Source organism: Lycium barbarum, chromosome 4 (assembly GCF_019175385.1).
Source record: "Lycium barbarum isolate Lr01 chromosome 4, ASM1917538v2, whole genome shotgun sequence".
In the NCBI taxonomy this organism is placed as follows: domain Eukaryota; kingdom Viridiplantae; phylum Streptophyta; class Magnoliopsida; order Solanales; family Solanaceae; genus Lycium; species Lycium barbarum.
In genome coordinates this window covers 31,649,921-31,663,463 of record NC_083340.1, presented here as the reverse complement: position 1 = coordinate 31,663,463, position 13,543 = coordinate 31,649,921, and the positions used below count along the sequence as shown (strand labels likewise).

Below are 13,543 nucleotides of genomic sequence, written 5' to 3'. Positions count from 1 at the left end.
TATTCTGCTGTTGAATCCTCTCTTGTCTATCCATTCTGTCTGCCAAACCCTCCATAACTCTCTGCATAGATATAAGTGCCTCGACAGTGACACCCTCATGCGATGGTAGAGGTGGGCTAGCACTCATTTCAGGAGTGGGCTCCCTCGTAGTCCTTGTGGCGGTACTGCGGGTCCTCGTGGTGGTACCGCGGCCACAACCTCGACCCCGTCTGTGAGCTCCGCCTCTTCCCCTAGCGGTGGAGGCTGGCTGCCTACCTGAGGTGGCATTAGGTACTTGTGGAACAACTGTCCTAGCTCCGCCAGAAGATGATCGAGTGTTAGCCATCTGATTACCAAAATAAATAATGTTAGATTCATCTAGTTGACCCTAAACATCACACACGTAAGGAGGAATAAGAAAGAAAGACAAGACACATCCTATCACGCTCTCGCAGAATCACGATTATGGGAATGGCCGGCACATAGCCATAATTGAGATTCTACTACTAACATGTGCTCCATCAGTCATACCGAAATAACCTAGGCTCTGATACCAACTTTGTCACGACCCAATTTAGGACCATGACCGGCGCTATGGGGTAGGATTCCCAAAACAAGCCTTAACAAGAATTTACAGAAAATCGGACAGAGTTTCCCCTATTTTTATGACTATCCAAATTTTTCCTGTCTCAAAATCAACAATAAAAACATCCAATCTCAACCAAACTAAATGCAATCAACCCATTTCCAACATAATGATACTAAACATCTCTGGAATACGGGAAAAACGCCTAATACTAGTCACCAGTCTATAATGAATAAAGAATACTCAAGGAATAAATCAAATGACTATGGAGCAACTCTAAGAATTCAAAAGAAAAAACCATCATAGATAATAGAATCTTGGCCCACGCGGACAAGTGCGGGGCTCACCAGGAACTTTCAACTCGTGCTCTCTAGTTACCGTAATCCTCACCAACGTCACCTGCGGTCTCTGAAAAAAAATAGCGAGGAGTGAGACGCTTGCTCAGTGAGTAATAACACTTAACCACAACCGTTTTTATTGGGGACAAGTCAGAAAACATGCTTATATAATATTCATAAAATATCACGAATAAATGCCCTTTTTGCAAAAACAGTAGCAATAACCAATCTTCTCTATTTTCATATAAGCAGAAATCCTTTAACAATTCAATAATAAACTCGGTGAATACTGTCGTATCAACTCTTATATCTGGGAGGTTTCCAAGAAAGGATCATGTAATCTGTATCATGTGGACCCCTTCGTAAAAGGAGTCAAATATAACTGTCGGTCCCTGCTCGAGGGAAAATATTACATGTATGCTAGTTCTACCTTCCCACTAGCGAGGGCTATAACAGTAATCTGTAAATACAAGGTGCACCAGGTCTAACGAACCCGCCGTTAGCTACGGGATCCTTCAAAGTCTCCTCCCATTAATACTTTTCTTTGTAAAGAATAAATACTCATATGAAAACATTTTCAAACAATACAGGGCATTTCAATTCTTATCAAATCATGTAATTGCATTTCAGAAACGGTAAAACATATCTAGTAACGGTGAAAACAATTAGAATAACCGGTAACCATCTCAAGTAAACTGTTCGGTACTATATCAAGTAAAGGACTTGTCCCACATGCAATTTCAAAGCATCAGTAACACATTTTATTTTCAAAATCATGTATAAACTATGAAGGTTATGTAAATACAAATTGTGGTAAGATTACTACTCACCTTTCGATGCCAACTAACCAAAGCTCGCCTCTTTATCGATCCAAACTGCTCAATTCGTGTGTGAATCTATAAATCAATATAAGTTTCTCTGTTATCATCCTCTAACTCCAAAATCCAATAAATTCAAGTGGTAACCCACCACGATCCCAATTACCCATATCTCAATTTCGCTCAAAAAGATCACTTTTAAGCTATTGATGGACCTAGTAAATTTTATTCCTTACCATTTTCTTTATTCCCAAACATTCGTGCTAATTTGCTTCATCATGAGAATGCATAATTAAGGTTATACACTTGAACAATACTCCCAATTTCAATATCATAATTTAACTTAACCCAAATCTCTAAATCCCTGTATATATAAAAATACTAATTGAGATAGGAGCAAAAATATATGTTTACCTTGAATTGAATATAACTTCAATAGTGTTCTTTCGCTTCTCTGTTTCATGCCAAAAGATTGCAGCAAAAATCAATTTGTTCAATCCTCCTTTATCCTTCCCTATTCGATGTTAAAAAATTCTCCATCTTTTCAATTTCAATAGTCCAACGTTAATAATATGCTTATGACCTTTTTCTAATTTTTTTTTTTGTTGCCACAGAAGCTTATATGCTTCGTGAGCCCTTTCCCTAATCCCCTTTTTGTTTCCAGTTCATTGAAATGGGCTTTAGCCCAAATAACTTATTCCTGTTTTTTTTTTTTTAATATATATATATTTTTTAAATTTATTTCTGTTTTTTTTTTAAAAGTTTTATTAATTACATACCTACACTTAAATATAGGATATTACAATAAGCAAAATTCTCTTTTAATTCTCTTAAAATTTCGAAATCTCTTCGAGAATAGTTAGATTCTCCTTCTAAGACTTTTGTTGGACGCTAGAGGTGATCGTAGAAAGAGAGACTTTCTTTTCTTTTTCCAATTTCCTCAGTTGGAACGAGGAGAGGGCCCGGCAATCATACCACGGCGGAGCCCTTCCGAATGACCTAGAATATAGTCTACTAGACTAGCCAAGAAAGAGTGACGTAAATGAGCGAATTTATTGGATTGGTTTATTAATAGTCTTCGTTCTTTTTGACTCTGCGCCATTGATTCCACTATTATTAGTGAGGAATAATGGAACAATTCCTTTATATTTATAGAGATAGGGGACATAATTCTCTAAAAAAGGGTGGAAATAAGCGAGAAAGGAATAAGAGATAAGGGCGCCCCAGAGTTGACCGACGATGTGAAGGAGAAGAATGCTACTCTATGTAAACAATTCTTTTAGTGCCTTCCATTCCACTATTCTGATCGAATTAATTGCTCTTCCGAACGACCAAGTCATAATGAGATTAAAAACCGATGCTTCCTTGGTCGTGTGGAACATGGATTAGCTGTTGGGGAACTCTGCAAGGGTCTTACCACCTTCTTGATTGACTATATTTGAGTCTTTGGAGTACTTTAGGATTATATTCCGCGCCGAGGAACCTCAAATTCTAGCTCCGACTCTCCATACGCTAACTTTTTTTCTTTTAGTCTTACAAATGAATCGTCTTATACTCCAGTGATTCTAGCTAGTGTCATCAAAGTTCAAAATTATTGTTACGATAAGATCATTGTCCTAATCACAAAGCCATAAGTTCGTAGTAATGGGAATGTACTGATTAATATATCCATTTTGGAAACCAGAAGCCTCCAAAAAGTATGCAGTTGTCAGGGGCTACATGTAGTTGGCTTGTCTTGCATGCTAAACTAATACGAGTAAATAATAAAATACTCCCTCCATTTTAATTTATGTAAATCAATTAGATCGAGTACTTTGTTTAATATAAAAAAGATAAAATAAAAATTAATTTTTTGATTTTAAATATATTATAATGTTTGTGTAGCTATAGTACTTCTGAAAATTGTGATTAAACATGTCATAATGTTTTTGTGACTATAAAACTTGTTATTAGAGGTACACTAAAAAATTTAAGTTAAATTGTTTTTAAATTTTAAAAGGAAATAATCACATGAATAGAAAAGAATGAAGTACTTGATACTTGACAGCCACTTTAATTTGATCAATTTTTATTCTGAGAAATGTCATTTTCCAAAGCTATGTCATATTCCCTCTGTTTCATAATAAGTGATTTTTTCAGCTTATGCACGCCTCTTAAAAAAGTGTTCACTTCTAAAAAAATTAAGGGTGTGAAATATTTAGAAATAGAAAAGCTACTTAAAGATTTTTTATTATATAAATAAAGATAATTTTAAAAGAATGAGATCAATTTCTTCTTTAAATTTGAAAACACAATTTATTTTGAAACAAAATGAAAAATCTAAAAGACTTGCATAACTCCAAATCGAAAGATGCTTATATTATAGAAATTGGATGCTCGAAGTTTACGCCAGTCTCCTTCAAACTATAAATACCTCTCATCTTTTAGGCCAAAAAAATTAAACGGCCATTTATATATTTTAATATATCATCACTAAGAGACTGTTGGTAATGGCCTTTTGTAGTTACACATTTAAAGTAAATTGCTCTTTTCAAAGGCCTTCAATTCCAACCAACGTTAAGGACTTGAAAGGCTCAATTTCCTCTGTTTTGAAGGTAAAGTTTCCCTCTCCCTTGTTCAATTTTTTTTAGTGTCATTCATATTCATTAACTTTACTTCTAAAGGCAATTGGCTTATACTCCCTCTGGTTTTTGAACAGTGTTCCCTTGGCAATTTGCGTACCCTTAAAAAAATATTAATTTCTAGGCAAAAATAAGTAATTTGATTAAATTACCTCTAATTAAACAGATATTGCGGTTGTCGCTTATGATTTAATAAATAAGTGGACAATTTTTTTTTATTAAAAAATAAAGGCTAGGTGGATATTCTTTTTGAACGGGATGGAGTAGTAATTTGCTTCGTTTGAATTGATGAATAGCCACCATCGAGGGACTTGGTGCATTTTCCAATTGTTGTTGACTTTCCAAAGGCTGTGAAGGAGACTTCTTTCAAATTATTAGATGCCTTTGTGGCCTTTTTATTTGAATTTGTTGACCAGCCATTACTCCCATCTCAGGTATTTCCATTGTTTAATTACTACTACCAGACTCAATTCTTGATTATTAGCTACAATTAATGTTCACTTATGTGATTAATTTTGATAGAGTAATTTTGCACCAGTGGAAGAGATTGGAGAAGCTGTCCAAGTAAGTACAGTTCAAGGGAAAATTCCAGATGATTTTCCGGAGGGTGTTTACATAAGAAATGGTCAGCAATTGTCCTTCTGTTCAATTTTCTTTTTTCTCTTTCCATGTTAAGAATATTATGGATACATAAAAATAACGCTACATGTTTACTTATTAAAATGTTTGATTTCTAATTTTCTATATGCATGTTTTTCCATGTTATAGATTTCTACAAGTTGCAACCTGCTAGTCACTTTCTGTCTCATTTGGTGTCATATTAAAAAGACAGCTCTGCAACAAAACAAATCATACTTGGTTTAGTGGTTTTATTAATTTGTTGAACATGTGTTGTTGTTGTACTTGATGTAATCTGATCAGAGGCGGAGTCAAGATTTGAAGCTTGTAGGTTCTGAAATCTAATCTTTTACTAGGTTCTTAATTACTTATGCTTTGTACATACGTCAATAAATTTTTTAAGACAAGTGCGTTCGGCCGAACCCATAGCCGACACTCTGGTTCCGCCCTGATACTGATCAATTTGAGCAATGATTTGGTTCATCTGAAGCCAACTTGAACGAACAACAACAATAATAAGTACAAAACAAACAACAAAAACATCAAATCATCCAAGTTAGTAATATGCTCAAATTAAATTTTTTGGTCACCTCTAAATGTAATAATCTCCATTTGCAGGCTCAAATCCTCTGTTTGGAGGACTCAAATCGACCAAGTCCATATTTGGGAAATCAAGCCACGTATGGATTGAAGGAGAAGGAATGCTTCATGCTATATACTTCACTAGAGAAAAAAGAAGAGGGACTTGGAATATCTTCTACAATAACAAACACGTCCAAACAGACACTTTCAAGATGGAAATACATAGAAAGAGACCTGGCTTTCTTCCTGCTATTGAAGGAGATTCTCCTGCCATTTTACTGGCTTACATTTTGAATGGGGTATGTACTTAACCAAACTTACCATTACTGTTCCAATTATTAATCTTTCTTGTAAATATTGCATTGGATAAGCCTTAATCTGTTGGTGTTATGTTGCAGTTGAGATTTGGCATGACAAACAAATATCTAAGCAATACAAATATCTTTGAGCACTCAAAGAAATACTACTCTATTGCTGAAAATCATTTGCCTCAAGAGATAGACATACATTCCCTTGAAACTCTGGGTAATTGGAATGTCAGTGGAGCTTGGAATCGACCATTCACGAGTCATCCAAAGGTAATTAAGTTCTTAAAACTTCTAAGTGTGCATGCGTGTGCAGTGTGTATAAGAGCATTGGTGAGCTAGACTAGAGGATACGGGTTCGGCCGAACCCACTAGCTTTGGTCCCAACGTTGTGTTTGTCTTAAGAAATTTACTGAATATGCAGAATTTATTATTTTAGAACTCAATAGCTTAAACGAACTAGAATCATGAACCCATAAGCTTCAAATCCTGACTCTGCCTCTGCATAAGAGTATTATTAAACATCTTAAAGGCATTTTTATCGACAACTTATTTTATTCAGAAAGCCCCTGGAACTGGTGTACTTGTTATAATGGGGATATATCCAAGAAAACCTTATTTTGAGCTAGGAGTCATTTCAGGTATGTTATTTTCTAGTGTCTCCTTTTACTGGTGAAGATGATAATTCAGGATGAGCATTAAGAATGGAATTTAAACTTCTGCCAAATTTGTTTAGCTCGGTAATATGTTAATTCCTACTTATAGCTGATGGCAAGAAAATGGTTCACAAGGTGGATCTTAAGTTCAATAGGTGCAGCCTATCCCATGACATAGGAGTTACAGAAAGGTAATCTCCCCTTTTTCAACTTCTGATATTATTAAGCTAATATTTTGCTAATTCTATATATCTGATTATAGGTACAATGTGATCATGGATTTTCCACTAACTATTGATATGATTCGACTTTTTAGAGGAGAATCGTGAGTACTTAAATTTCTCTGGTTCCATTAATGATATGTTACAATCTAATGAAATAATTTTGATTATATCTATGATGTATCTTCTGGTTAATAGATTAATAAAGTATGATAAAGATGGGTATGCGCGGATTGGAGTAATGCCTCGCTATGGTGATGCTAATTCCATTAAATGGTTTGATGTTCAACCGTGTTGTGTATTTCACCTAATAAATTGTTTTGAAGACAATGATGAGGTAGTTTTAATTCTGTTTGTTAGTACTAAATATATGTTCAATAACTTAAATTTGAGTGATTGACCAATTAATATCTTATGTATGTGATATTTCTAATTTGATTTGCTTGGTAAAGGTGGTAGTAAGAGGATGCAGAGCTCTTGAATCAGTATTACCAAGACCTAGTTCCAAAGTAAACAAATTTGAGAGATCTTTTGAAGGGTCTAAAGCGACAAGTTCCATAGAAAACAATAATGCGAAAGAAGAACCGTTCTTTCATCATGTTTGTGAATGGACACTAAACATGAGAACAGGGGAAGTAAAGGAGAAAAATGTGACAACTAAGTTCTCTTTGGAATTCCCTATGATCAATGAAAAGTTCATTGGTCTAAGAAACAAATTTGGTTATCTACAAGTGGTAGATTTAGAAGCTAGCTCTATTTCAGGTTACTATCATTTAGCCTTTGACACCATCATGATTTTTTATTGTTTTTTGATTGCTACTGAATCTGTAACTTGATATTTTTAACTTATGATCAGAAGGATTAGCCAAATATGGAGGGCTTGCCAAACTTCATTTTAAAGAAGATGAGGAATTGATTAAAGCTGAGTATCATATGTTCCCAGAGGGTACTTTTTGCAGTGGAGCAACCTTTGTTCAAAAAATTCAAAGTGCTGATGAAGATGATGGCTGGGTTGTGACATTCACACACAATGAAAATACAAATGTATCTCAGGTGAGTTATCATAGTTATAGCTGAATATAATCTTTCCAACAAACTTATGTAGGCTCTGTTAAGATTGGTACTTTACAAGTGAAAGCCAATTCCAATGTGCACAGTAATGTTTCTTGCAGGTATATGTAGTTGATGCAAAGAGTTTTGCAAAACAACCTGTTGCCACAATCACATTACCAAGTAGAGTGCCCTATGGATTTCATGGAGCTTTCATGCCTAGCGATCAAGGTCACTAAGTCAGAGATATGGGATAGGATTTTTTGAGGGGGTGTGAACGTCCTTATATATTCAGCCACATGTGTGGGTGTAAAAAGATTTTATGATCTCGGTCATTCTTTTATGAAATATCGATTATATCTATCATTCCATTTCATAATCAAGTCCCCACTGGATAAGTAAGGTCGTGTGATTCCCCAAACCAGCTCCAGATCTTATCTGGCGGAACATGCCGAGGTATTCGACATGGGTGGAGAGAGCATCTAAGGGGTTACTTCACCTTTGGTGATCACACTCAACCTTAGCAATCACTAGCTACAATTGGAGGAATTTTGATTGATTATATTTATTAGGTGTGTGAGGGTCTGAAAACAGGTTGAGGCCAACTTAGCGTCAACTAGCGTGAATATATTATATGTATTTTATAGCTTGTTTAGTTTTCCTTTGTTAGGACATGGGTTTACTACTTAGACTTGTATGTATATTCTTGTTAATCAATAGAAGAAAGCGAGCCTGTTCTTCCGTACTTGATTGTCGTTTGCATGCATTTTAGCATGGCATCAAAGTCAAGGTCGAGACAAACCATAAGGAACTGGGAGTGACGTGCCAATGGCAGGAGACAACAGTAAAGACGTCGCCGATGTCGGCGAGCTAAGTTGCTCAGACTCGGGTGTGGTTATCAGAGACGGATGCGGATCCGAGGGTTGGATTTGGCAAAATCTAAATTTTACAATTCCGGTGTGCGGATCCAGGTGGATACGGGTGCTGGGATTGGGCTAAAAAAAATCAAAATTATATTAAAAAAAAAAAGAGCGATAAAGATATTCTAAAGTTTGAGAGATATCATGTGGAAAACTTATATGTATGTTGTAGAATTTAATCTTTCTTTCTCCAAGATGGGCGTTAGAAAACATAAATTAATTGTCAAAAAATCAATAGGCTAATAATTAATTTAGAAACTATCCCTTCTTTTTATCATAAAGAAAACATTTATAAATAGTAGAAATGACCAAGAGGAGAAGCTAAAAATGATTGAAGGTATGTCATTTCTCATGTCTTAAATATGTTTTATCCTTTATTTTGATAAATCAAAATCTCAATTTTTCCTCTAAATTTGTCCATGGACTCTGGTCAAAGTATCTGATGTGGATTGACCGAATCCCACACGAACCCTCCACCCGCACTCGTGTGATGTCGAGATGGGTGCGGCAACAAAAATGAAAAGTCCGCACAACTTAGTCAACTGGAGCGGCAGTGGTGACAAAACAAACAAACAAAAGACTATTTCTCCGTATGATATAACATCTAATGACAATCCAAGGATTTTGACAACGCAGGTGCAATTGAAAGGAGAAAACAATAATGAATAGGTAAGGTCCACGACGACTGCCTTGAAGGCGAGGACGAAGTTCGAATTTATTAAAGGAACGATCAGGAGATCGGATGAGAAGTCTCCAGATCTTGAAGATTGGTGGACCATCAACTCGTTGTTAGTTTCTTGGATTTGGAATGCTATTAGGCCCACTCTGTGTTCGTCTATACCACACATGGAGGCAGCTAAAGATTTATGGACTAGTATTGGAGAACGTTTCTCGGTCTTTAATGGGGCAAGAATGCCACAGTTGAAGGCCGAACTTGTAGAGTGCAAACAAAAGGGTATGACCATAGTTGATTAGTATGAAAAATTAACAAACTTTGGAAGAACTTGTTAATTATGATCAAATTTCGAGTTGTACATGTGGAAAGTGCACGTATGATCTTGGTGCAATTTTGGAGAAAGAGAAGGGGAGAAGGTTCAATTTTTTTTTAATGGGGTTAGATGAAACATTTACCTAGTACATTCCTTTGATTATTCTTAGCTAGTTAACATTAGTACCTAGTACTACTTGTGTTAATCTAGTTATTTTGAGTTTGTAATCTTAATTATTTTATGTTAATTTCGTTTGAGCTTTTCTCTTTAATTTCTTTGTGAATTTCTTGTTTCTTTAGTTCGTTTATGTTTATTTGTCCATCGTTTGTTCACATATACTCCATTCTCGCTCCAAAGTTGGAAGGATCAATTGCTAAGTACTTGATTGAGTTGATAATCAACTTTGAAAAATCATTCGAGTGTGGAAAAAGACTTGAGTGATGATATTCTTATGGTGTGTGTGCATAAAAGCAAAAACACAAGAGTAATGTTTGTGGTTTGTAGTATCATTCATTTTGTCGTGTAACTCATCCTATCTTTTCATTATTTCAAGATCCAATGAGGAATATGCTGATTATTTAGTTTGTTAGAGCTATCATGATCTCCTCAATGAGTCTCACAATTATTCATGCAGTTACCCCTACTTTTATCTTGACCAGGTAGGGATTTTAAACAATCCTAAAACTGTCAGTCATTTTGGCGTAGAATTGTTCATAGAAATTAAAGGTAATTAACTTGAATAAAGCTGCAAAAGTTGATTTAGCAATAGGTGGGGGCAGTTCATGGGTCATTTTTGTCAAATTGGTAGTAAGATTAGTTGGGATCTGAAATTGAAGATGAATAGTAACACCGATGGAATTGACGATTGAAGCATTTTGATTAATTTGTAGTTTCAAATGTTTGGTTGATAAAGTTTGTAAAAATTTAGGAAATAAGGGATTAGAATTTTATGGATGTTTTGACAGTTTAGAGAAATTATAGCATCTGTTGGGCCTCCAGTTCTAGTCGAAATTCTTAAAACCTTAGATTTGTCCAAATTGATTCAAATTTGCTCCTAAAGGCCTAAACTATGTGAAATTGTCCAAATTTTCTCTAAACTATGTGAAATTGTTTAAATTTACGGACGAACAATGCATTGATAGTGTGAATTAGTCTTAATAGTTGACCATTAGTCAACAAGGACAAATCAAGCTCATTTTTATAACACCAAGGGTCGGTATAACCCCAAATATTAGTAAGAGGATAAATTTAGACCATTTCACATTGTTCGAGAATAAATTTTGAACCTTTTCCCCACATTTTTTGGTCTCAACTTGAACCTCAATTTACCTTTTAAATACAATTTACATATTCAAGAATTTATATAAGAAAGTAATACACATTATATGTTACAATAAAATGGATCATAATTCTTTAAAAAATAAATTCCTACTTTCTCTGTCCTAATTTAAGTGTTTTACTTTTCTTTTTTATCTTTCCTAGAAAGAGTAATTTTATTTATATTTAGTGAAAGCTTTTCAAATTCAACATTCTACATGATAAAGCCACAAGATTTAAAAGATTCAAAAGTCTCTCTTTATGGGGAGTCTGTCCTTCCGGGCGCACTGAAGAAGAACCAGCCGCTGATCCTGTGGGCTGAACTCCACCTCTACCATACCTCGAGGGACAATCACGCATTAAGTGCCCAGTCTGTCCACAAACATAGCAAGCATCTGTGCCCTGGCGATATGGCCCCGAGTGTAATTTTCTGCACTGGTTACATCGTGGAACTGGTGGTCTCCTCTGACTATAATCACCCCCAAACTGGGAACCGAAAGCTCTCGAACTCTGACCCTGTCCTGAAGGAAAGGAGCGATCAAATCTCCTATCTGCAAATCGTGGAGGCGCACTAGTCGCCGACTGGCCTGAATGTCTGGGATATGTCTGCATCGATCCCCCTCTGTAACCACTACTTGCCCCCATAGATCTGACCCTCTTGCTTGCCTTCTATCAGAATCACGATCACCCTTTTATGGATATTGTTGTCCTTCTAAATTCTGGGCTTGGGCTTGAATACGGAAAATATTCATCCCATCTTGCAATGAAGCCGTCAAACAATCCTTGAATAAATGTGGCCCTAAGCCACTCACAAACCTGTGCACCCTATCTCCCATATCGGCCACCATAGTAGGAGCATATCTAGCCAAGGAATTAAACTGAAGGCTATACTCCCGGGCACTCATATTTCCTTGTTTCAAATTTAAGAACCTATCCGCTCTAGCTCGGTGGACCTCGGGTGGCAAATAATGGCGGATGAAGGCATCTACAAATTCTTGCCAAACGGGAGGAGACACATTCTCTTTCCTTGACGATATCCAATTATTGTACCATAATACCGCCACATCTCGGAGTCTATAGGATGCCAACTCCACAGATTCAGTTTCGGAGGCATGAATAATCTTCAACGTCCTCAACATTTCATCAATAAAACTTTGTGGGTATTCATTCAGCTTTGACCCGAAAAACTCCGGAGGATTCAAACTCATGAAATCACGGGCTCTGGTACTAGTTGCCCGATCACTTGGACTCGCATTCTACCACTGTGCCTGGGCGGAAACTAACTGCGTCAATAAATGAATAGCCTCGGTCATTTGTTGACCCGAAGCAGCCGGTGGAGGAACTGGAGGCATAGGTGCTGGAGCTGATGCCCCTTCCTGTTCTTCTATAATAGGCAGAGCGGAGGAAGTATTAGATGGAGCCTCATTATGTGATTCGCCCTCTTCTACATTCATTGGCGGTTCTCTTTCTACCCGCCTTTTCATCGTAGTCTTGCCCTTCTGGGAGGCTGTAGCTTTTCCCTTTGGCGGCATTTCTGAAATCATAGCACACTATTAAGAGGAGATAATCTTATAACACAACTCTATCTCATGATCTCTTAAGATGAAAGATGGTCATTTTTCCTAAATGTCATGTAGCCTCCTGTTTATTAGTGTGGCGCGCAACACACCATAAACAAGACTCTACTAAACACGGCTCGTAGACACTTCCTAGGACTGAACTGCTCTGATACCACTTTTGTCACGACCCGACTAGGGGCCATGACGGGTACCCGGGGCTAACCACCGAGCACCACTCATTCTACTACTCATCATACTCATTTAGCATACATTCATTAATTTCATACTCAAATCATAGGAAAAATCATTTTTTTTCATTTGGAAACATAATTACTGTTATATACATAGGCCCTTCGGCTATCAAAATAATACATAAATAAATATATATATATTTATACAATGAGGACATCGTGAGACCATATGACCCACACATGCGTATCTATGAGCCTCTACTAGAGTACTAGACATGTGGATGGGACAGGACCCCGTCGTGCCCAAAATACACACACACACACACACACACACACACACATATATATATATATATATACACACACACAAAAGAATAAACCAAATAGCACCTCCCGAATAATAGAGTGCTCTAGTAAATCTGTTGATGACTTCTACGAGTCCGGATCACCTCCCTGTCTACCCGTGGGCATGAACACAGCGTCCAAAGAAAACAGACGTCAGTACGAACATTGTACTGAGTATGTAAGGCATGAATGAACATAATAGAGGAATCATAAGTCATAAGATGAAGTCGTAACCTGCGTAAATTCTAAGGAGGGATACATTTCATACATATATCATATACATAATCGTAGTACATATACCTTCATAGCACATACATTACCATATCGCGTATACACATATATCATCGTCGTTAACCCGCGTCCGGGTAACCATCATATGCCGCCCACTAGTGGTGATCATGTCCGGCCTTCTAGGCGCGGTGGAATCATAAGCAGTCCGCCTTAGCGG

The 13,543-nt window shown here is 36.6% G+C and overlaps 1 protein-coding gene across 2 annotated transcripts; it reads left to right on the top strand.

Annotated features, from left to right (window-relative positions):
- Positions 1-4,109: 4,109 nt before the first annotated feature.
- Positions 4,110-8,135, top strand: LOC132635806 (carotenoid 9,10(9',10')-cleavage dioxygenase 1-like). Of its 2 annotated transcripts, XM_060352339.1 has the most exons (12): positions 4,110-4,315; positions 4,639-4,776; positions 4,865-4,967; positions 5,579-5,841; positions 5,941-6,120; positions 6,410-6,488; positions 6,613-6,694; positions 6,766-6,828; positions 6,923-7,061; positions 7,177-7,486; positions 7,581-7,777; positions 7,897-8,135. In XM_060352339.1, the coding sequence occupies exons 1-12, from the start codon at positions 4,211-4,213 to the stop codon at positions 8,011-8,013; spliced, it is 1,776 nt and encodes a 591-aa protein (XP_060208322.1). In that variant the 5' UTR covers positions 4,110-4,210; the 3' UTR covers positions 8,014-8,135. The 2 variants fall into 2 exon arrangements, with proteins under 2 accessions (XP_060208322.1, XP_060208324.1); XM_060352341.1 differs by lacking the exon at positions 4,639-4,776.
- Positions 8,136-13,543: the final 5,408 nt, after the last annotated feature.

Bases quoted from the DNA above. Each gene is read 5' to 3' on its own strand.
- LOC132635806 (XM_060352339.1), top strand. From the start codon at position 4,211: ATGGCCTTTTGTAGTTACACATTTAAAGTAAATTGCTCTTTTCAAAGG. The intron at 4,777-4,864 runs GTATTTCCATTG...TAATTTTGATAG, and splicing joins AGCCATTACTCCCATCTCAG to AGTAATTTTGCACCAGTGGA. The intron at 7,487-7,580 runs GTTACTATCATT...ACTTATGATCAG, and splicing joins AGAAGCTAGCTCTATTTCAG to AAGGATTAGCCAAATATGGA.